General features: G+C 43.3%; 1 protein-coding gene and 1 pseudogene across 1 annotated transcript; both read right to left on the bottom strand.

The window, feature by feature from the left end:
* Window positions 1-3,959: 3,959 nt before the first annotated feature.
* On the bottom strand, window positions 3,960-11,762 carry LOC140643370 (uncharacterized; annotated as a pseudogene).
* A 2,207-nt stretch (window positions 11,763-13,969) lies between these two features.
* LOC140643369 (triggering receptor expressed on myeloid cells 2-like) lies at window positions 13,970-18,075 on the bottom strand. The gene is made up of 4 exons (XM_072845035.1): window positions 17,962-18,075; window positions 15,036-15,380; window positions 14,618-14,672; window positions 13,970-14,186 (listed from the first exon to the last, which is right to left on the bottom strand). Exons 1-4 carry the CDS (start codon window positions 18,002-18,004, stop codon window positions 13,970-13,972), a joined length of 660 nt encoding a protein of 219 aa, XP_072701136.1. The 5' UTR covers window positions 18,005-18,075.
* Between the last annotated feature and the right edge of the window lie 2,933 nt (window positions 18,076-21,008).

Below are 21,008 nucleotides of genomic sequence, written 5' to 3'. Positions count from 1 at the left end.
AACAGCTTGGAAAAACTGGATGAGTTTGTATTTAGCTACACTGAAGCGGTCCCAGACCTCCAACGGAAAATTGGTGCGTACTTCTAATGCTAGTTATAATGGGGCATAACCATACCACCTATGTTAACTGTCTAAATTAGGGAGTATGGTGTCCCCATAAGTGAGATAGAAGTTCCTTCAGCAGGCAGTTCAGAGCATCCAGTTAAGTCCTTCTGTTTGGAAATGTCTTCTGAAAATGCCTTTTTCCCTCTGCTGAATGTACAGGATCTGGCCTCCTAACTCAGACACTGTTATGTGCTGCGAAGCCCCCACAGGCTGGCAGTCAGTGGGTCCTGAAGAAAGCTGGCCTGGTTTTCTGTCACTGCATTGCTGGCAGCTCTGCAATCATGATGAAATGCAGAAATGCTGGAAGTGTGATTGTTGGCCAGTAGAGCAGAATAAATCCTCAAGGATCTCACAGCTGAAGATTCGTGAATGCAGAAGACCATGAAGGGCAGTGGCCCAACGGAGTAAGCAGGCGTTGTAGTCCTGGAGGGAATGCCCTCAGCACACAATAGCTTATCTGATTACAAAGCCACTCGGATATTGATTTTTACAGCTTTTTGCTTTATTCTTAATTTGAAATTCTTTTCAGTTCCCTAACAAGAACAGGAGCAGACTAATTTAAAGCAATCCCTCACTTTGGAGAGAAGTTCCTCTATCTGCTAATCTTGGACTAGTCACGGTTGCCAGGATCTTGTCCTTTATTGCTGAGTTTTCCTTTTTGGTAATCAATATTTTGCAATTGCTGGGCATGGGGGAGAAGTAAGGCAGGAAGTTGAGAACAATTGAACAGGTATTCTGAAGTGAATAGAATGAATAAAATTTTGTACTACTAATGTGAAGTGAATAGGGTTGGTAAGTGCTGGGTTTTCTCTTTCTTTAGGTTCTTCATGCAGTGACACTTCACTGATACTTTGTACTTGGAGGAGCTAGAGACAATCATTTGTTCCTAAAATGTTTTCACGTTTCAGTTACTTCGAGAGGAAGAGGAAAGGTATGAATGAGCCAGCTTCGTTTTGTCTAGCAGGAGACTTCTTGGTCTCTGTAGTTTTGCGCTCATGCAGTATATCCAAAATTCAGTTTCCTTTACCATTTTGCTTTCTGTGGGGCTTTCAAGATATGGAGCAGAACTGTATGGTTTACATAGTGGCTAATAAAACATCATCCTTTTCCTCTCTGCCTTTTGATCAAATCTCCATGCCATATGCATATGGCAAATTTTCCCCAATTTGCAAAACTGCTACAGGAAAGCACTTAGATGGCATAATACTATGATGACTGTAGCAGAATCTCCAGAGTATAATTTATAATTTATTATATGATTCTTATGTTCTTCCAGAACACTTAGGGCAAGAGCTCTTTGCAGTGAACAGGAAGTAACAGATGAAGGTGCCCAGCCATTAGTCAAATGGGTATTCATTTACTCCTTATTAGAGATGAAAATGGTCCTCTTAGTGTTTACTGCTTTTGAAGTGAGACAAAGAAGAAAGAAATAACTATTTCAGCATAGGCTGCAGAGAACGTTTAGATTTGGAGTGAGTTTTAACTAGATGTCCTGTAGAAGGACAGAGGAGATGTCTGGAGGCACTGGAACGGAATGTATTGACTAATAGCCTCAGTCTTAGAAAAAACTCCTGTCCTCTTACATCCTGTCAGCTGTGCTCTGTCGGTCTGCTACACCCAGTCTCTCAAATGCCACAACTTTATTTCCTGCTACTGTCAAATGAAAGATAAGCTGGGAGGACATGTGAGACATTAGCCAGATACACATCTACACCACTATTCAACGGCCAATATAGAACTAGGTCACTAGCTAGCTGTCTCTGTCAGGCTTATCTGAAGACATGGTCAGGTTTGTAATGTCCCAGATGTCCAGAGGCTGCTCGTACATAAGTTAGACCATTCCTGAATGTGGTTCCACAGCTAATCATAACAGAAGTAGATTGGATGGGCTGCTGATGCTTTCCAAACTTAACTACCAAACATGCCAATCTAAACTGGGTCTTACGATAATTCTTCCTTCATTGTAGGCAGTTCAGGTTACTAGCAAATCTCCATCATTTGCACAGAAGGAAAATACCTGTAAGATGTTACAAATTTAGAAAGATTTGAGAATATTTCTTGTGTCTTTACTTTAAATCAGGCAGTTACATATTTGCATTTTGTGACAGAGGACTGATGCCATCCATAGAGATAAACTGTCCCTAGAAACACCTCAGATTTGTCATACGGTAGTAGATCATCTTCAGCTTTGTAGGCAGAAAGAGGTGTACACCAGTAAGCCTCTCTATTTAACTCTATTATTCAGGATCTGAGGCCCCCAGAACCTTCACTGTATATGCTATTGCACCCAGATGAGGAATGTAGGCATACAAAGTTTTAGGTGCTTTCAAAGAGTCAAACAGGCTAAATAAGGAATGGAATTTGTATATTGAAGCCTATTATGTTAACCATTTGTCTTTCCTATTGTATATCATTTCAGACCTTAATGGTATGGTTCCCACACTAACACTGTTAACATCTCAAAAATGACCCAAAGCACAAAGGTGTCAGTCATTAATTCTTTCCAGAGTTGGTCAATGCAGTGAAGACTGGAAAAAAAAAAAAAGAAAAAAAGGAAATAACAATATGCAAGAACAGAAAATAGGAAGTTGGCACAGGAAGTGAAGAATGCAATCTTGCAAGCCTGTTTAGGAAGCCAGAAATAGATTTCTTTAGCTATTATTATGGTTTTTTCTAGCTTTATTTTCAGCGAATTTGCAATAGAGGGACAAAATAATCTCAGATATAATGGCAAAAAGCCTGCTATCACATAGCCACATCAGACCAGTCAACAGAATTTCCTTCCTCTCTCCCCTCTCTCTCTCTCTCTCCATCCCGTCCCCTTCCAGAATTGTACAAGCACTCACAGGCAGAGTGGAGTTTATATGATTCATGGACGTCTTCTCTGCCTTTTCGCATTCCTTTCCTCCCATGCCACCCAGTACCTAAGTTGGAGTCTTCTTGCAATCTTAATACCAAAAAATTAAAGCCATTTTTTTATCATATTCAGCATCCTTGGGCCCAACTCACAGAATTAAGATGAAAATCTCAGATTAATTTTGGGATTTATCCATAATCCCTAATGGATGTTTGCACATATCACCCTGATAACAGGATTCAGTAGTTTGATCAAAATGTGTGTAATTTATAATAAAGTCAAGCTAGATTTATACTATAGCTTGGGTGTGGCATTAATAAACAACAAGCACCAAAGGCAAGGAAATACAAAGTTATTTCTGTATAAAAATAAATTAATAAATATCTTTGGGTGTAAATTCTGCACCCACATGTTCAAGCTGAAGACATTTTGTACTGTAACGTAGGCAAATATTTTTCAGCAAAACCCTTGTTTACTAAAACATCTCGAGTGCATTACTTCTGTCTCTGAAGTCCGTGAAACAACTTATATGTTTAAAATAAAGCAGATTCTTTACCACTTTGCTGACCTGGATCTTATCAGAGTGGGCAATAATTAACATTTTATATATGAGTATTTAAGTGAGCTGTTGAAGTTGAAATTCTAAGAGGAAACATTGTGTTTCCATATCTCACAGCCCTTTGTTGACTGTGGCACTGTATCAGTTGCTACCAGAGAGAACCAGTTTCCTGTATTTGGGTTTGTAATTGCCTGTCATTTAAAAATAGAGCAATTTGGAAAAAGCAAATATACCATAGCCTTCCACTAGATTTGCTTACCAATAGCTGAATTGTGATGCTGTACTATTAGAAAAGGGCAGTTATTTTTTCAGGGAAAGTTTGTGCACCCTTGAGCCTCATCCTTTCAGTTGCTTTCTGCCCTGCACCCCATATGTATCCAGCTTCAGCAACTGGATGGAGAAATGGATTGTTTCTAAGTGCGGTTCAGCAAAATTCTGCTAATAAGCCCAAGGCTTTGTGCTGCTTTGTTTAGGTGGACCTGTTTTTCTTTTTTCAGTTCCAGAATGTGGAGTTGTGGCTCTGAAGATAACAGTAGCATATTCCACAGACCCTGAGGAAACTGAATTGCCTGGTGGTTCTTGAGCATGGAAGAAAACTTCTGGTGAAAGCTCTATGTTGACATATGTAACATCTTCAGGCTTCGTCTGAGGTTGGTGCCTTATGACAGCATGTATTGTGCTAACATTCAGTTCCCCATCTGGCGTTCTACTTGCTTTATTTCTTCTGTCCTTCTCAGGAACCATGAAGAATGAGAAGTTAAAAAGAAATTCAGCATTTTTTGCTTCTGAATGCTGGTCTTAGTTCATCTACAATCACAAATGTTTTCTCCTCGTATCATGAAACTGGGGAAGAGGGGAGGGGATGCATGGGAGAAGGGAATGTGTGCTCAGAGAAGTTTAGAAAACTTCTCTAACACAAAACTCTGCTTCCTCAGATTTAAGGGACTAGGTAGAAAGGTGGAGCAACAGTTAACACACTAAATATTTAGAGCAATTGCAACTAGCAAAGTTTTCCTTTGATGAGAATCTTCGGTGATGTTACTGAAGATTCAAGGCCAGTTAATTATCAAAATTATATAGTTATTACATTTATTTTTCTGAGTACTATAAACTAAAATATGCAGAAGGGCTATGACTTACTCAAATAACTGAGTTAGGTTGTGTCTGCTTTGCAACAAGATATCAGACAATCAAGAAATACAGACAGCTAGCTTTAGTCTGCTAGCTTGAGTGGATGCTACACATCCACTGTAGGATGCATGGTACTGAATGCCTTATAACCCCCATGAGTGGTGAACACAGAGCCAGTGTCTCTGCATGACAGAGATCAAACAAAGCACCAGGAATGTGGGATTTCTGATTATGTCTTACTGGCAGTGCTGCTTGGCTGAAAGAAGGATGTCTGCCAAAGTCCATCCCTTTTCCTGCCATGAAGGACAGAATCTCCTTTGAATGTAAAACCACACCTTTACCTTTTCATTTTAGAAATCACTAGCCCCGCTGTCGCTTCCCTGTGATTTAACTTGCATCTTGCATTTCACTCTCAGCTCAGTCTCATTGCCTCCCTGGACAATGATTGCTATGAACAGACCTTCCTTACATTCAGGGTGCTGAGATGACAAGCTGTAGGGGCAGGAAAAGTAGACAAGAGGATTAGGAAGCTTTACCGGCCCTTTTCCTTCTGATGTAAGTGGTGACGAGGAGTATAACAGTAGCAATCAGAGCAGTTGTAGGCAAGAAGGGACTCAGCACCATGAGAGCATAGAGATGCCCGCAGGGAAAAGCATGATATCTTCATTACTATTTACAGCACCAGAGGTGACTAGGTTAATTTGGGAGGGGATTTCATGTGTTTGAAAATGGATTATGGTTCCAGGATAAAAATTCAGCATGCAAATACTACCCCTGCTGTCTCTAAACAAGCACGGTTCCATGAGGTCAGTACTGATCTACAGCCACAGAGGATCCATCCCAGCTGTATTTTCTTTGGCACTTGGCAAGCCTGGGGAATACTCAGGAGCTTGAATTATCTTCCTGCAGTCATTTGCAGTGCTACCAGAGTTCAAAGGCATCTCTCATCAGGATGCAGTAGCCCTTCTCATGGTCTGTCTTTGATCAGGATCATTAATAGGGTCACCTTTGATCAGGCCTGGTAATAACTCTCATCTGACATGCTATGTTGTTTAGCTGGGATTGATCTTAGGCTGGTCTGCTTGTACAAAAGCTTAGAGTCACTGTAGCATTGCATGGCCCCATATAGTTAGATGTCCCTTTTTTAACCAGGTAGAAAGTAAGAACACAGTCAAACCAAGCATCTTCAGTAGAAGCCTCACCTAGTGCTCCTGAAACTGATAGGAACCGTCTACAGCTTTTCATGGGACTTGGGGAGGTTGGATCAGACTCTATAAGTAATGAGGGGGGCGAGCAAAACCACTACCATAGACTTCCAGAGGGCAGACTTTGGCCTGTTCAGGACACTGGTTGAGAGAGTCCCTTGGGAGACAGTCCTGAAGGGCAAAGGGGTCCGGGAAGTCTGGGCATTCTTTAAGAAGGAAGTCTTAAAGGTGCAGGAGCACGCTGTCCCCATGTGCCGTAAGACGAACTGGCGGGGAAGACGACCGGCCTGGCTGAACAGGGAGCTTTTGCTGGAACTCAGGAAAAAAAGGAGAGTTTACCACTTTTGGAAGAAGGGGCAGGCAACTCAAGAAGAGTACAGGGATCTCATCAAGTCAAGCAGAGAGAAGATAAGAAAGGCAAAAGCCCAGCTAGAACTCAAGCTAGCCACTGTTGTAAGAGATAATAAAAAATGTTTTTACAAATACATTAATAACAAAAAGAGAGTCAAGGAGAATCTCCCTCCTTTATTGGATGCCAGGGGGAACATTGCCACCAAGGATGAGGAAAAGGCTGAGGTACTTAATGCCTTCTTTGCCTTAGGCTTTAATAGTAAACCAGTTATCCCCAGGATATTCAGCCCCCTTAGCAGGAAGACAGGGATGGAGAGCAGAATAAACCCCCCATAATCGAGGAGGAAGCAGTTAATGACCTTCTACACTTCCTGGACACTCACAACTCTATGGGGCCGGATGGGATCCACCCGAGAGTACTGAGGGAGCTGGCGGAGGAGCTTGCCAAGCCTTTATCAGCAGTCCTGGTTAACAGGGGAGGTCCCAGATGACTGGAGGCTTGCCAATTTGATGCCCATCTACAAGAAGGGCTGGAAGGAGGATCCGGGGAACTACAGGTCTGTCAGCCTGACCTCAGTACCGGGAAAAATTATGGAGTGGTTCATCCTTAGTGCGCTCAACAGGCATGTGCAGGCCAACCAGGGGATCAGGCCCGGCCTGTTCATGAAAGGCAGGTCCTGCTTGACCAACCTGATTTCCTTCTACGACCAGGTGACCCACCTAGTGGATGAGGGAAAGGCTGTAGGTGTTATCTACCTGGACTTTAGTAAAGCCTTTGACACTGTCTCCCACAGCATTCTCCTGGAGAAGCTGGCGGCTCATGGCTTACATGGGTGTACTCTTTGCTGGGTAAAAAACTGTCTGGATGGCTGATCCCAGAGAGTTGTGGTGAACGGAGTTAAATCCAGTTGGCAGCCAGTCACAAGTGGTGTTCCCCAGGGCTCAGTTTTGGGGCCAGTCTTGTTTAATATCTTTATCAATGATCTGGATGAGGGGATTGAGTGCGCCCTCAGTAAGTTTGCAGATGACACCAGACTGGGCAGGAGTGTCGATCTGCTGGAGGGTAGGAAGGCTCTGCAGAGGGACCTGGACAGGCTGGATTGATGGGCCGAGGTCAACTGTATGAGGTTTAACAAGGCCAAGTGTCGGGTCCTGCACTTCAGTCACAACAGCCCCGTGCAACACTACAGGCTTGGGGGAGAGTGGCTGGAAAGCTGCCCACCGGAAAAGGACCTGGGAGTGTTGGTTGACAGCCGGCTGACCATGAGCTGGCAGTGTGCCCAGGTGGCCAAGAAAGCCAACAGCATCCTGGCTTGTATCAGGAATAGTGTGGCCAGCAGGACTGGGGCAGTGATCGTCCCCTGTACTCGGCACTGGTGAGGCCGCACCTCAAACACTGTGTTCAATTTTGGGCCCTTCGGTACAAGAAGGACATTGAGTTGCTGGAGGGTGTCCAGAGAAGGGCAACAAAGCTGGAGAAGGGTCTGGAGCACAAGTCTTACGAGGAGCGGCTGAGGGAACTGGGGTTGTTTAGTCTGGAGAAGCAGAGGCTGAGGGGAGACCTCATCGCTCTCTACAACTACCTGAAAGGAGGGTGTAGTGAGGTGGGTGTCGGTCTCTTCTCCCAGGTAACAAGTGATAGGACGAGAGGAAATGGCCTCAAGTTGCGCCAGGGGAGGTTTAGACTGGATATTAGGAAAAATTTCTTTACTGAAAGAGTGGTCAAGCATTGGAACAGGCTGCCCAGAGAGGTGGTGGAGTCACCATCCCTGGAGGAGTTCAAAAAACATGTAGATGTGGCACTTCAGGACATGGTTTAGTAGGCATGGAGGTCTTGGGTTGACGGTTGGACTAGATGATCCTAGAGGTCTTTTCCAACCTTAATGATTCTATGATTCTACAGGGGAGAAGGGGAAGCCTGTTTGTGTGTGTATGTGTGTGCGTGCACATGGTTTAGTTGTTTGTCACACCACTCCTCAAGTCCTGCAGTGCATCCACAATGCTATACTTAGAGTCTGGGAGACTTTGTTTTTTACCTCTGATCCTTATTGCTGTCATATGTGGGATTGGCAACATCCACCTTCTTAGTGGGAAATGAAATAGTGTCTAAATCTGCATCCTGATTCCAATTTTCCCCTTGAAAAAAACCCAAGAGCAGGTGATTTTCCCACATCAATCCATCCCTGGTGACTTTTTCTCATGCTAAAAAATCCTGCTTTGCAGGTTTGTAGAATGGTCCAGAGTTACTGCTTGCTTGTTAGCTATGAAATTGTGAAGTTGCACAAGAAAATTCATCCTGTGCTGTTTACCAGTAAAAGAAGGTTAGTTAATGCAGTTGAATCACAGGAATGGATCAAACAGTTCTTCAGGTAAGAGCTGGGAGTTTTGTTTGGGTTGTTGCATAGTATCTGTTATCGGTGTATCTAGATTAAAACATCAAGTGTAGGCCCAGCCTAGAGAGCTACTTACTACTAGAGAGCTAGTAGTAAGTAGCTAGTAGGACAAGAACAGACATAGTGTGATTCCAGTTTTCTTCCCTTTGGGTTGTGGTCCTCTGGTGTTCTTTCATTCTTGCAAAATATTTGATACTTGATTGCATGATGCCTTGGAAAACCTACTTTTCAATGATTATATCATGTGCAGAGGGACAAATGAGATTTGGTTTCTGCTTTCCTTACAAGTTTGGTCCTGTGACTGATCAAAGGGAAAGGACAGCTCCTGCAGGAGACAAGTTTTGTAGAACGTATAGGTCAGCCATGAAAATTCAGACTGTTTTAGAGAACAATATGAAAACTGAATTGCTTATTTGGGTACCTGAATGCTGTTAGGAAGCATCTTAGAAAAAAGATGCATCATGTGATTCCCATACACATTTTTCAGTCACATCAGGCAAATCAAAGAACAGCTTCCACTAAGTATCTTCTATTTTTCTACCTCCTGTGCTGGCTAAAAGCAGAGAAGGAAGTAAAGTGTTAAAACAAATACAGAGGTTTACTAATGAGCTGTGGCAAAGAGATGAACTCAGGTAGAATTTCAGGCAAAGATTCAGATTGCTTGGAGTCTGTTTCATCTGCTGATGTAAATGTAAAATTTCATTAGTCAATGAAGCCAAGCCAGACTCCCCCCACCAGCTGGCTGCAGTTTGTTTATACCGTTAGTATGTATCAAAAATCTGTTTAAAAAAAAGAAATTCAGGAATTATCTGTGTCTCAGGAAATTTCCAGTCTCAGAAGAGAGCTCTTGGAGAGCTGTTTAACACTGACCTGTAATCTTTCTTGTCAAGTGGTAAGAAATTGCTGACTTTTAGAAGATCATTAATTCTTTGATTAACTCACCCAAAACTTCCAGCATGATCCTATTCAGTAGTTTGTTTCTCCCGTGGAAATGGCTCTCGAGATTATATCCCCTGAGTCATTAAGTCGGAGCTTTTTCAGCCACACTCTAATCATTTTCCATGAGAAGTCATTCATCATTTCAGTCCTTCCTACTTTAACAATACTTTGATCAGGGTTACCTCAGATAATAGGTTGACATCTAATTTGGGACACCATTTTGCACCAAATAAAATGTTGCAGTTTCCTGATTTTGCTATCACAGAATAGGAGCAATGGAGGGACAGGGAGTTCCTTTTTTTTTGCAAATAACCTTACGGGTTCTAAAGAAAATAGAGTGGTGATTCATTAGCACCCATGGCAGTGTACATCTCACCCAACAAAGGAGCAGAGCTAACATCAGCACAAAGAGAACTTGCAGAAGACAAGGAAATAACCACCCCCAGTCTAAGGACGGTGGTCACTGGAGATGAGGTTGGGGTGGCAAATGGGAAATTTGGATCACTGCTGCCCTTTCTGAACATAGGCTGTATCAGATTCCAGGGCTGTTATTGCTGTCAGATTCCCCAGGTGCTGGGACATGGAGCCACCTCAGCATATTTCTTATGCCTCATACATGTGTTCAAGTTTAAGATGGTGTTGCTCCATCTCACAAGTCTTCCACGTGAGTTATCAAAGCTTTTCTGTGTGAAAGGTTTCTGTGACTGTAAAACACTTTTAACAGAATGGAAAATTTTGTGCAAAAGCAAGTATTGTTTTTTAGTGTTCATCAACTTACTTGAAATATTTCTGTCCCAAACCCATTTATTTTTGATTAATACAATCCTACAAAATTGTATTCATGGTTTTTGATGGTAATCTATAAAATATTGGTTATTTTCTTTTTTTTTCCTTTGAAAATTTTTTATTTCATATGGCAAAAACAATTTTCTGGCCACTTCTGCCTCTAGATACATATAGGTACATATTGTGGTTCTATATTGAGCTATATAATAGGATTTTACCCTGTCCTTGATAACCTCTAGTGGTATCTCTGTGTCTAGATACACCATGTTTTGCTGTGAAACAAAAATGGAAATGACACATCATTCTTGATTTATTTTGGCTGTCTCCCACCCGGTGCACTGTTGACCTCATAGCTCACCCTCAAGTGAAACCATCATCTGTATTCTTTGCAGCAGAATATTCTTCAGATCACCCCACACCCCACACTGATATGTGCCAGAATTCTCTCTTCGAAGTGCTGTCATGATCACAGAAAACCAGCCATGTCCTAAGTCTATCAGGCCAACTGAACGATGCAGTGCATGGTTAAGGTTAATCTTTCTTTTAAAGGGGAACTCAAGGCTAAGTCTAGACAATATTTTTCTGACAGCTCCTTGCACCAAAATTTCTTCTCATGTAAATTCTTGTGCACATCATATGAGCAGTTAGCTCTGAAGGACTCTCCTTCTGTATGCAGAAACACTTGTGTGTCCTCTCCTGCCATGCATGATCCTTCCAAAGAAAGAAGAAAATAATGCTATGACTAGTCACCGCTTAATATGCCAGTTTTTCTTATGTTATACCACTGGGACTCTCACGCTGGGCCTCTGAGAAGAGTAATTTAACTCTGCAGGTTTGCCTAAATAAACATCTATGCTTAGTCCTAGTGCCACTACCCTTTTTCCATTGTTATTCCTATTGTTCCTCTCTGTGGACTCAGTATTTATTTGCAGTAAGAAAGCAAACAGCAGCTAGCCTGTCTATGACACTGCTCACAATACCTGATCCATGACGTATTGGGAGAGAGCAACAAACACACATTTTCCTCCCCATATGCTAGGTGATTTCAGACTGAGAATTTTGCAATAGAGGGAGAAAAAGGTCTCAGAAGGGCAAAGATTGCCAAATGTTCCACCATGAAGTTCAGTTTCTGGACAAAATACAGAACTACTATAAACAAAAATGAGAACCCAAAGGTCTGTATAATTAAAATAAGCAAATTTCAGGCTGAACATTTCCTCCCTCATTGACTTCTGGGAATCTCATTCTGTGCCTGGCTATAGATGGCCTGAATGAAAAGTGCTCAAGCAAATTACAGACTGCAATGCATGCAACAGCATAGAGAGCATCCTGATCCTAGGAGAAATGAAGACTCTCTGAGCCTTACCTGGTAGTGCCAGCAAGAGCAGGAGGGCTGGAAAACCCCCCATCCTGAAGTAGAAGGTGTTTTAGGGCATAGAAGAAAAAAATGTATCCCAGAGCTTCTTTATCACGGAGAAATTCTCTCTTGCAGGGGAAGCTAACTTGCTCTGTCACTTGCAGTCGTCTGCTGCCTAGAGTGATGATGCTAGTTTGGAATTGCTGAGAATATCTTTTAACCACAATCTTAGTATTACTTCTTGGGTGGGAAGGCTGCATAATGTTTTTACTGGCTGCTTTTTCGCTTTAAATATATTGTTGTCTAGATAGCCATATTTGACAATCAGGCTGTGTGGCTGGAAAAGAAATAGGCATTTTCGGTCTCTAGTGCTACCTTGATATATTACAGAGCAGTTTTCAGTTGGACGTGTTTGTCCTTACTGCTGCTTTGCACTTACATGCAAGTTTTATATCCCTCATTCCCAAAGCCCTCGTACAGTGGTGGAGAACCAACACTGTGCCCCCTGGCATCACAGAAGCAGTGGATGGCCCTGCCTGAGGTCTCTCAACAAGTTGGAGCTGGAACTAGGACCCAGATCTCCTGGTTAGAGCTACAGTTCCCTTGTTTTATAGCACGTCTAGCTGGGCACTGCAGTACCATCTGGGAATACTGAAGCTAGGTTTGTGTTAGTAGAGCTGCAGTGGTGTGTGACTGTGTATGGGCATTTACCCTCTGTAAATAGAGAAAATTAGTTTAGGCAGAGCACAACCATGCATAGCCCGATCTGGTTTTGGGATCTGAGCTGCTGTTTCTGCATGGTGCTACGTGGAGCTGGCTGGATGTGCCAACCTGCCCAGCTGGCTCAGAGCATTTCTGTACATTATAAACACACCAGCATGTTCTAAGTGTTACTTCTTCTCTGGGTGATGTATTGTGATCTGGTGTACTGCAGCCCTTTATCATGAATCCACACCAAGTCAGACAATCAGTTTGATTTTATTTAGCTTTGCAGGCAGTGCAGGGAAAAGAAGTGTGAATGCCCTTGGGTTTGGGGTATTCCTGGGAGAGCTAAATGCAACTTCACTTTGGGGAGTGATGAACAATGATCACATGTTGGTAACGTCCCCTTGAGAGGGTAGAAAAAATACAGGGAGAAATACAGAGACAGTTAATCCTTTGTTCACAAAATCATTTGAGAAACGAGGAAGCAGGCTCAGAGCTGCATGTAGTCTTCACATCCCTTTCTGTAATGCTCTGAAGTTCCTTATACCTTTCCATAGGGACCATAGGAACCAAGGATCCACGCTGTCCAAGGGAATCTTTGGGAGCTAGTCTTCATTTCCTTGGAAAGACAATCTCTCACCTGGGACTGCTCTGAGATTACATGAAGTTGATGGGTCTCAGTTCAGACCCTGGTGGAATGATACTGGGGGGTGAATATCTGGAATAAGTCTGCCTGGTGGTGTGGTACAGCTACTGGCAGTGACTGGAGATGATAGCAGAGCATTGGATTGCCAAAAGCGTGTCAAAAGCTTCAGTCTTTAGAGAGTGGAATCTCAGTTAAAAAGCTGATTTCTAGACAAATAATAATATTAGCTTTCAATACAAACCATCTAGTTCTGGTTATATTTCATGCTTTTGGGGGAAGCGCTCGAACATTTTGTAGAGACATATACGACACCTTGGAAAAAGCTGTTAGTTCTTTAACACTGATCTTCAATGAATCAGGAGAAGTTTCTTGGAGATTTGAGGCAGAACCACGTCTTCCCATTTTTACATTATGTGGATGTGTTTGTGAGTTGCTCAACACATCGTCATTGAGATGCATTACCTGAACTTCTATGTATGTTCACTGGTGTATCTGTAGTTTTATTTATAACAAAGCCTTTGCCAGTAGCTGTATAGAGCGGCAAAGTTTTTTCTGGCCTAGCAATGAGCTGGGGGAAAACTGAGCAGAGCTCTCTCACTTTTACCATGCCTGGGGAAGCATCTCTGCACATAGATAAGTCTGTGCTGGATCTCTTGACAGAAAGACTTCATATTCCTCCTTTCCCCCTGGCCCTCGATCCCATCCTCTTCCATTAGGTTCAGGTGTTACTGGCAGCATCTTTTCAGTTCAGTTGTGTTGGAAAAAGTTGGTCAGCACCAATGAGAAGAGGTGCTAGATGGTGACATTCCCTCTCTAGGGTGATAGGTTCATCGATACCTATGTTTAGTAGGTGATCCTTTTCTTACGGCGGGTGGCAAAGCTTTGCCTGCAAACGCTTGATGTTCATTTCCCTGTGGATTCCCTTTGGTTTAGCTCTAAGTGGTGCTCTCCCAGGAGGGGCTGATCCCATCATGTGCAAGGTCACCAGCGAAAGGGAGGACCTGCTGCTCATTCAAGTTTGGGTTCTTCTGCTCTGTTTCTCTGTTCTTCTTACTGTTGCCAATGATAAAGATCAGCACAGCCACCATGAACTTAGTAACCAGGAATCCAGCAATGATATAGAAGACAGTGAAATCAGCTTCAGGAGGGGTGCTATGGGGAACCATAAATACAACAATAAAGCTTAGCCATGAAGGGGATGGTTCAACCTTTAAAGAAACTCTTGTAGTATACAATGTGAAGGTGGTAACATCTCCTGCAACAGGCAGTCCCTGCCTGTGCACAACAGAGCCTGGGAGGTTAGAACAGCTATGATTGATAGGTTTTAACTGCAAGATCTCACATACGGATAAATTATCATCTGCAGGAGTTGTTTTGCTTGGCACTGAAGCACTGCATTTTCTGGATTAGGACAAAGCTGCTGTTTAGAAACCACACAGCAGCTCTGAGAATTGTCACAGATTAGGAGGAGGTAGAGAATATGCCTATGGTGGTATTCCTCTCGGCTTCAAATGGGGTTGCTGCTGCTAATCTGCCTTAGTCCTAGGAAGACTAGAGATCACAGCATGAGTTTTATGGCTTACCTGGAGATGCTCTGCACAGCACTAGGCTCCTCTGGCACTTGGGTCTCCAGGACAGCTGATGATAGAAACAGAACAGTTTAAGTCTGCATGCAGATGTTTGTGGGTGATATTCATTGGTGTCACCAACACCAGTGCCCCAGCTAGGCATAGATAACCAAGGTGAGACTGGGCACTGGGCTGTGTGCTAGGAGATTAATGTGGGTGGCAGTAAGGGGATGATGACATGTGTTACATGTCCTGTAACAGTGAGGTCATGTTGCTGTGAATCAGGAACTAAAAAGAGGCAATGAAACACAGTACCTCCTTAGAGTAAGACAAAAGTAGACATTTACTGAAGTGAGGCCTTGGCATCTGCAGGCACACGTGAAATTTAAGTAGGAACTCAGGAGTTCATGAAACTCAGAGCCCCAGGACGTACCCGTCAGCACTTCCACTTGCACCTTCCTTAAGCTGTTTGTTTCCCCCAGGAAGTCAGTTTTGCACTGGTACAACCCAGCATCCTGCTTCTTGAGTCGCTTCATGGTCACTGTCAGGACCCCTTCATGGACATTGTCACTGATGGAGGTGGTGCCATTCCTGTTCTTTAGGAATGGCAGCCAGAAGCGTCGGGCGCTCACCACATGTTGGCACTTGGTCTCGTCGATCTGCTTGCACCAGCTCTTTTCTCTCCACCGCTGCTGCCAGGGGTTATAGGTGCAGTTGACAGAAATGGTGCCCCCCTCCATTCCGTACACCACAGTGACATTCTCTGCAGCACAGGATGCTAGGAGAGAAGGAGGAAGTAGTAAGCCAAGTCTCTTTCATATCTATCCCTTACCACTATGTTTATGCTAGACATAATTTTCCTCTTTTACGACTCTGGTGACAGCTGCTGTCAACTGTAGGGCTGTCACCTGTCTGCTTCCCCCATGAAAGATACAGTGTGCTCAGATTCAGAGTCTTGGTTCAGACTTTCTTGAATTATGTCTGTAGTGATCCCTCTGACTGCTGGGGTATTTGGCTCTTGCCAGGCAGCTATTCTTGTGTGGGGGACTGAGGGAAGGAGGAGGTATCAGCTTCATTAATATTTGCAGATTTTCTGAAGCTCAGGAAATTTTGGTCCTTGCCTTCCCTTCTGGCCCTGTGCTAACTGCTCTGGATTGCAGTGTGGAGCTCAACCACATTACGCTTTCTGTAATCATTGCGCTCCTGCCCGGTAAGGGGAAGCAGTTTGTCAGCATGATTAGGGAATTAAATATAAACTTGCATTTTCCTCTGGTCCTGAGGAGCATGAAGCTGGGCATGCAGGTAGATTGAGTTGGCATCAGGCAAGCTTTCTTGATTTTCAAAAGCTCTTTTAACAAGGCAGCTCATAAAAACATAGCTTGACCCCATAATGACAAATTGTTTCTGTGTAACTCTCATTAGACTAGTCTTGCTGTAACACCCCTGCTTTGCAATGTCCAACCTGCTTACTTGCATACAGCTGCAGCTTCCTTCAGGTTTTGGCCTTGAGCTTGGCCCTTCCATATATGTTCATAGATGCAGATTTGGCTCTGGAATATGCTCTGCTGTGGAAAAGGTCCTTCACAGTAAATGCCCTAAGGCTCTTTATACAGCCAGAGAGAAGCAACACTGCCCTGGAAAATGCTAGAATCAAAGTGACACCTACAAACCAGTGTCCAGGTAGCTGTTTAGGAGGTTACTTCTTAATCCTACTCCTAATTTCTAAATCCAGGGGTTTAGCAATCTTTTTCACCCTATCTTTTAATATTCTACTAATTTTACTCATGTTGACAACTGGTCTTCGGCTGCTTGCCTTTTTTTTGCCTTAGTTCCTTATTTCTAATTTCCATTCCTCTTTATGGTAGGCAAAGGCAGAAGGGACAGTCTGAACTATTAATACTTCCAGAGAGAAGTGCAGTGTGGTATTTGTGGAAATCTGTATTTCTAGTGAAAATTCAGAGGCTAGTGCCTTCTGTGAAAGCATAAGTAATGATAAAACTGAAGTAAATTAAAAAATAGGCTGTTATGAGGACTTTGTGCTGGCTGAGCCTTTTAATAGCACTTCTTAAAATAATTTCAACCATTCTGAGTGAATTGTAAACTAAAAAAAACTGATGGTCTTTCAGTCTTGACTACAAGAAGGCATAAAAAGAGATCTGTGCTCTCCAAGTATCCAACATGTACAAGTCTTTATTCTGATATATTGCTCCACTCAGTTGTTCCAGTCCAGGCTTACCTCACTGCATGTCCAGTCCAGTCCTGCACAATCCCTCTAAACATTTTAACTTCCTCTCCTGTTTCTCTTGTGGACCCCTCCTTGCCCACAGTTCTGCCCCTTCAGTTCCTGGGACGGCCCCAGGGTTTGGGTTTTGTTTTAAATAGAAACAGCATTGAAAAAACTCTCTCGATAGGAATCATGGCATTTAAAGATTTGCTGATGCCCCTGTGGAAAACTTTGTGTCATTATCTTTTCAGCCAATTCTGCTGACAGATCATTTACTATTTGTGTTCCTCCTCCCTTGTGTGCTGCTGAAAAAACTATAATGGACTTTTCTCCAAACTCATTCAGATTTTTGAGACAGGTTTCTGTGCTCCCAAAGCCTGATTCTTTTGCCTTTCTGTGCACTGCTGCAAGTATCAGATCTCCACAGTGTGACTGTAGAGAGGAGGCTCTCAGCTGGGAGTGCCAGCTGGGTCCTGTGCCTTGTTTCTCATTTCAGATGAACATCGCTTCCCAAGCTGAAAATAGTCAAGTGCCCAAGATTTTGGAGATGTCCCCTTCATTAAGTTTTACTTTCCTCCTCTTGAACCCTAGCTGCTGCAATTTACATTTGAGTCCCTACAAATGCAAACAAATAGGATTTTGCAATTCCACATTTCACTCTGAGAAGGCACACAAGACTTCTGTCAACAGTGTTTCCTGTTCTGACTCAAAAGGATCCCTGTGAGAAAAGCTGAGCACTTGGATCACCGCTGGCCCTTTGTTAAGGGAAAAGAACAAACTCTGAGGAAGGAGTCTGACATCCCTGCAATATAATGGGGAAGGAAGAATAGAGTGCAGAACACACTGCAGTGCTCCAGGTTCCCCGTGCTTGCATTGCATTTGGACCTTGCAGTGTACAGATAGGCAGTAAGACTCTTTATCCATAATAAGTGTTTGTATTGGTCTTCCAAAGAACTGCATGCTACAATGAAGACGCCTTTGCATCTGGAAAAAGGTACTGTGTTTCAAGACCTGTGCAGTCTTTTCCCGTAGCATTATCAGTAATCTCATACGAGGTGCAGGTAGAGACTAAGTTTTGCACCAATCCTTTACCCTATCTGTTAACTGAAACCCAAGGCCATGTACGCTTTCTTACCTGACAAGAAGACCAAGAAGATGAGGTGCATGAGCTTCTCCATGTCAGTTGAGCAGAGAAGGGGACAAGAGAGGAGTCTGGAGAAAAGTGAAAAGGGCTCTTGCCCAAGAGCAGCTTGCTTTTCCCCCCTCCTTACTCTGCCGGAAGGAATGAGCACAGGAACTTGGCATCTTTTTCATCCTGCATGTTGAGCAATTCACCAGGGACGGGCATTTCTCTCATGGGCTGAAAATTCAGGCATCAGCATTGCCCACTCACAGCCACAATTTAGTCTAGACAGCCTGAAAGAGAGCATCATGTGATGGCCTGAAACCATGGTACTGGGAGTCCCTCTCAGCTCAGCAATGGTGCCTGTCCACCAGAGCAGGCTTTACACGCAAGCTTTGCATGGGGTGAATTTCTGGAAAGCCAAAAAGGAAAGGGTGGCTGTCATCAAGACTCTGCAGGTAGCTCAGTCAGCATCATGAGGGTGAAGGGAGGGCAAGGACATAATCTTGGGGTTTATCTTCAAGGGAAAGGAGGTTTAGAAGAGCCTGTGCATGAAGCATTCCTACTTAACATATAACCGAGGACAGGAAGACAAGAACACTGTGCTAGGTGAAGCTGTGAGGTGCTTTAGATGAGCAAAACAGACATCTTTATTTTGTACCTAGCAGAAAGGACGTAAGATCAAGGGATGGGGGGCATTGATTCAGAGCCCATCAGTGCCATACTGATGCAGTAGTTCAGAACTGCAGTTAGGGAGCCTCCTATAGCGTTAGCAAGCTGGTAGGCTGTGGATGGGTTGCTGTATTTTCTTTTTTTAATTTATTGGAGATCTTCCCTGCAAGTATGAATAGACCCTGGCTTTTTGACTTGTGTGCTTATGTGCTTCTTAACAGGCAGATAAACCTGCAGGTCTATCCATTCATAAATGTGCCTTCTTTTTCTTTCCTTTAATTAGTGTTTAAGAAAAGGGTACCTTACAGCATCCAAAAATTCTCTGTGAGGCTAACTGATAGCAGTTTTTGTTCATTCTTGCTCCAGTGAGCACAAATCTGAATTCTCTTTGATCAGAAGCAACTGTCTCCCTGAAAATGTCTCTCTTGAACTCAATTGTTTTCTACTATTACTCTTCCACTGTTTGACCCAGTGTAACTGACTGCATGAACAGCAAATAGTTAGGGGAATCTTGGGCTGAATGAACCATTTCCAGAACCATTTTCTTTTTCTTTCTGCCCTTTCAAGTTAAACATGTCAACTCTGAAAATCTCAAAAAATAGATCAGCTTCCCTGCAGCAGCCATAGCAAGAGAAGCCTATTGGATGTGACTGGCTTGTGAATAGTGAGTGGTTCAGGCCCCTTTAATTTGCCACCTGTCTGCAGAGCTTGGTGCAGCCAAATAAAGTGCCAGGGTTTCTGGTCTTTTGGAGAAATTGCGCTGAGCCCCAGCAAACTCATTTCATATTGCTCACCACATGACTGCTAAATAAAGGCAGCAAATGTGTCTTTTGGAGTATTTCCAGCAGAGAGAGGGAAGTAATGGTATCACTTTCCAAGGCCCTGGTAAGCTCTCCCATGAAAGTGCACATGCATTTCTGGTCTCCTGTGACTTTAGAAGAAGCCACAAAAGCTTGCTTTCTGTGGTGTAGCCAAAAAAATAAAAAGTGCTGGAAGAAGGCATGCTGGTTTGTATTGGTCTTACAAAGAACTTACAAAGAACCAGCTGCACTGGTGAATAGTCTGGGAGAGCTGTTTAAAGTACAGCACAGTGCTGCAAAAGAACCGAGCTACATCTGAGACTAGCTGGATAGTGATTCCTGAAGAGATGCAAAGATGCCTCATAACAATGAAGGCGAGAGAGAGACCAAGTGCATTGGAAAAACGTGTTTGGTAGTTTATGGTGTGATTATTCAGGATAGCAGGGTTTGATGAGGTCCCACCAGCCAGTCTAGTGTTCCTGTGGCAGCTCTTGGAAATTGCCAACCTGCATCATAGCTGCACTGGAGGTCTGTAACTACATTGTATGTCTGACTTACTTGGACATTTACATCTGTAAATAATCCACTCTTAATTACCATTGTGTCCCTTCTGTTAGACCAGCTCTCTTATGCTCATACTTCTTCCTCTGTGGTCTGTGTCATACTTCCTGCAACTTCTTTGCACAGCCTACCAGTTTCTTGCTCTGTGCTACAGATCTTCCTCATGTCTGTCTCAAGGCTCGTCCTTGCAGTTAGCACAGCAAGGCAAATTCTGTTCAAAAACAGTGCCCTGTCCACTCCTCTAGTGCAATACCACATCTTGTTCCCTTCTTTCCTTTCTCTAGAAATACCCATTTTTGGTTCTCCCTGCTTGTCTTGCTTCCACACTGCCTTGAGTTAAGCAGCCAGTTTGTGTGTCCTTGGCGAACAGAGGGTGTAAGACAGCAGGCCAGCCAGAAGTTGTTGAACAAGGTAAGGGCCTTTGATTAGGAGGTGGTGAAAGGATGGGGCAGTCTGCACAAGCTACACATGGGAAGCCATGCCTGTAACTTCAGATTTCAGCTGCTGCTTCATTCTGTTTTCAATGTACAGGCCTCAAAGAGTGCATAAATATGCTGTGGCTGTGGATGACCCTGAAAGCAAATTCAGCCCTCAAGCTTGGAAATAATTGAGTTGTCTAGAGGGTACAGTGTTGGAGGCTCTTGGTAGTGTAAGCCACAGCAGCCGCACTGAATCCATCCTACAACCCTCTGCACTCCATAAAGGGACACTTGTACATGCATTCAGAAGTGACATCACCTTCTTTCCCTCCTACCCCCGAACTCCAGTGTGCACACTCTATTTCTTGATCTAAAGTTAAACATTTAGTTTTAGTTTGAAAGCCTCTTACCATCTTACTTATTACCTAAGCAGACTGATAAATTTAGGTTATAGGGAAATTTGCACTAAGTCTCAAAAAGTGTACGTATTACTTATATGGACCGTTGTTGTTTTGTAGCTACAAGATCTTCTGGTGCTCAGATTCATGCAGCACAATCCTCAGTTTGCAAAGTTTGCAACGCAGCATATCGTTGTGTTGCAATACCC

This window comes from Ciconia boyciana, chromosome 23 (assembly GCF_034638445.1).
Source record: "Ciconia boyciana chromosome 23, ASM3463844v1, whole genome shotgun sequence".
NCBI lineage: Eukaryota > Metazoa > Chordata > Aves > Ciconiiformes > Ciconiidae > Ciconia > Ciconia boyciana.
Note: the sequence above shows the minus strand (reverse complement) of the source record. Positions and strands in the feature narration are given on the sequence as shown.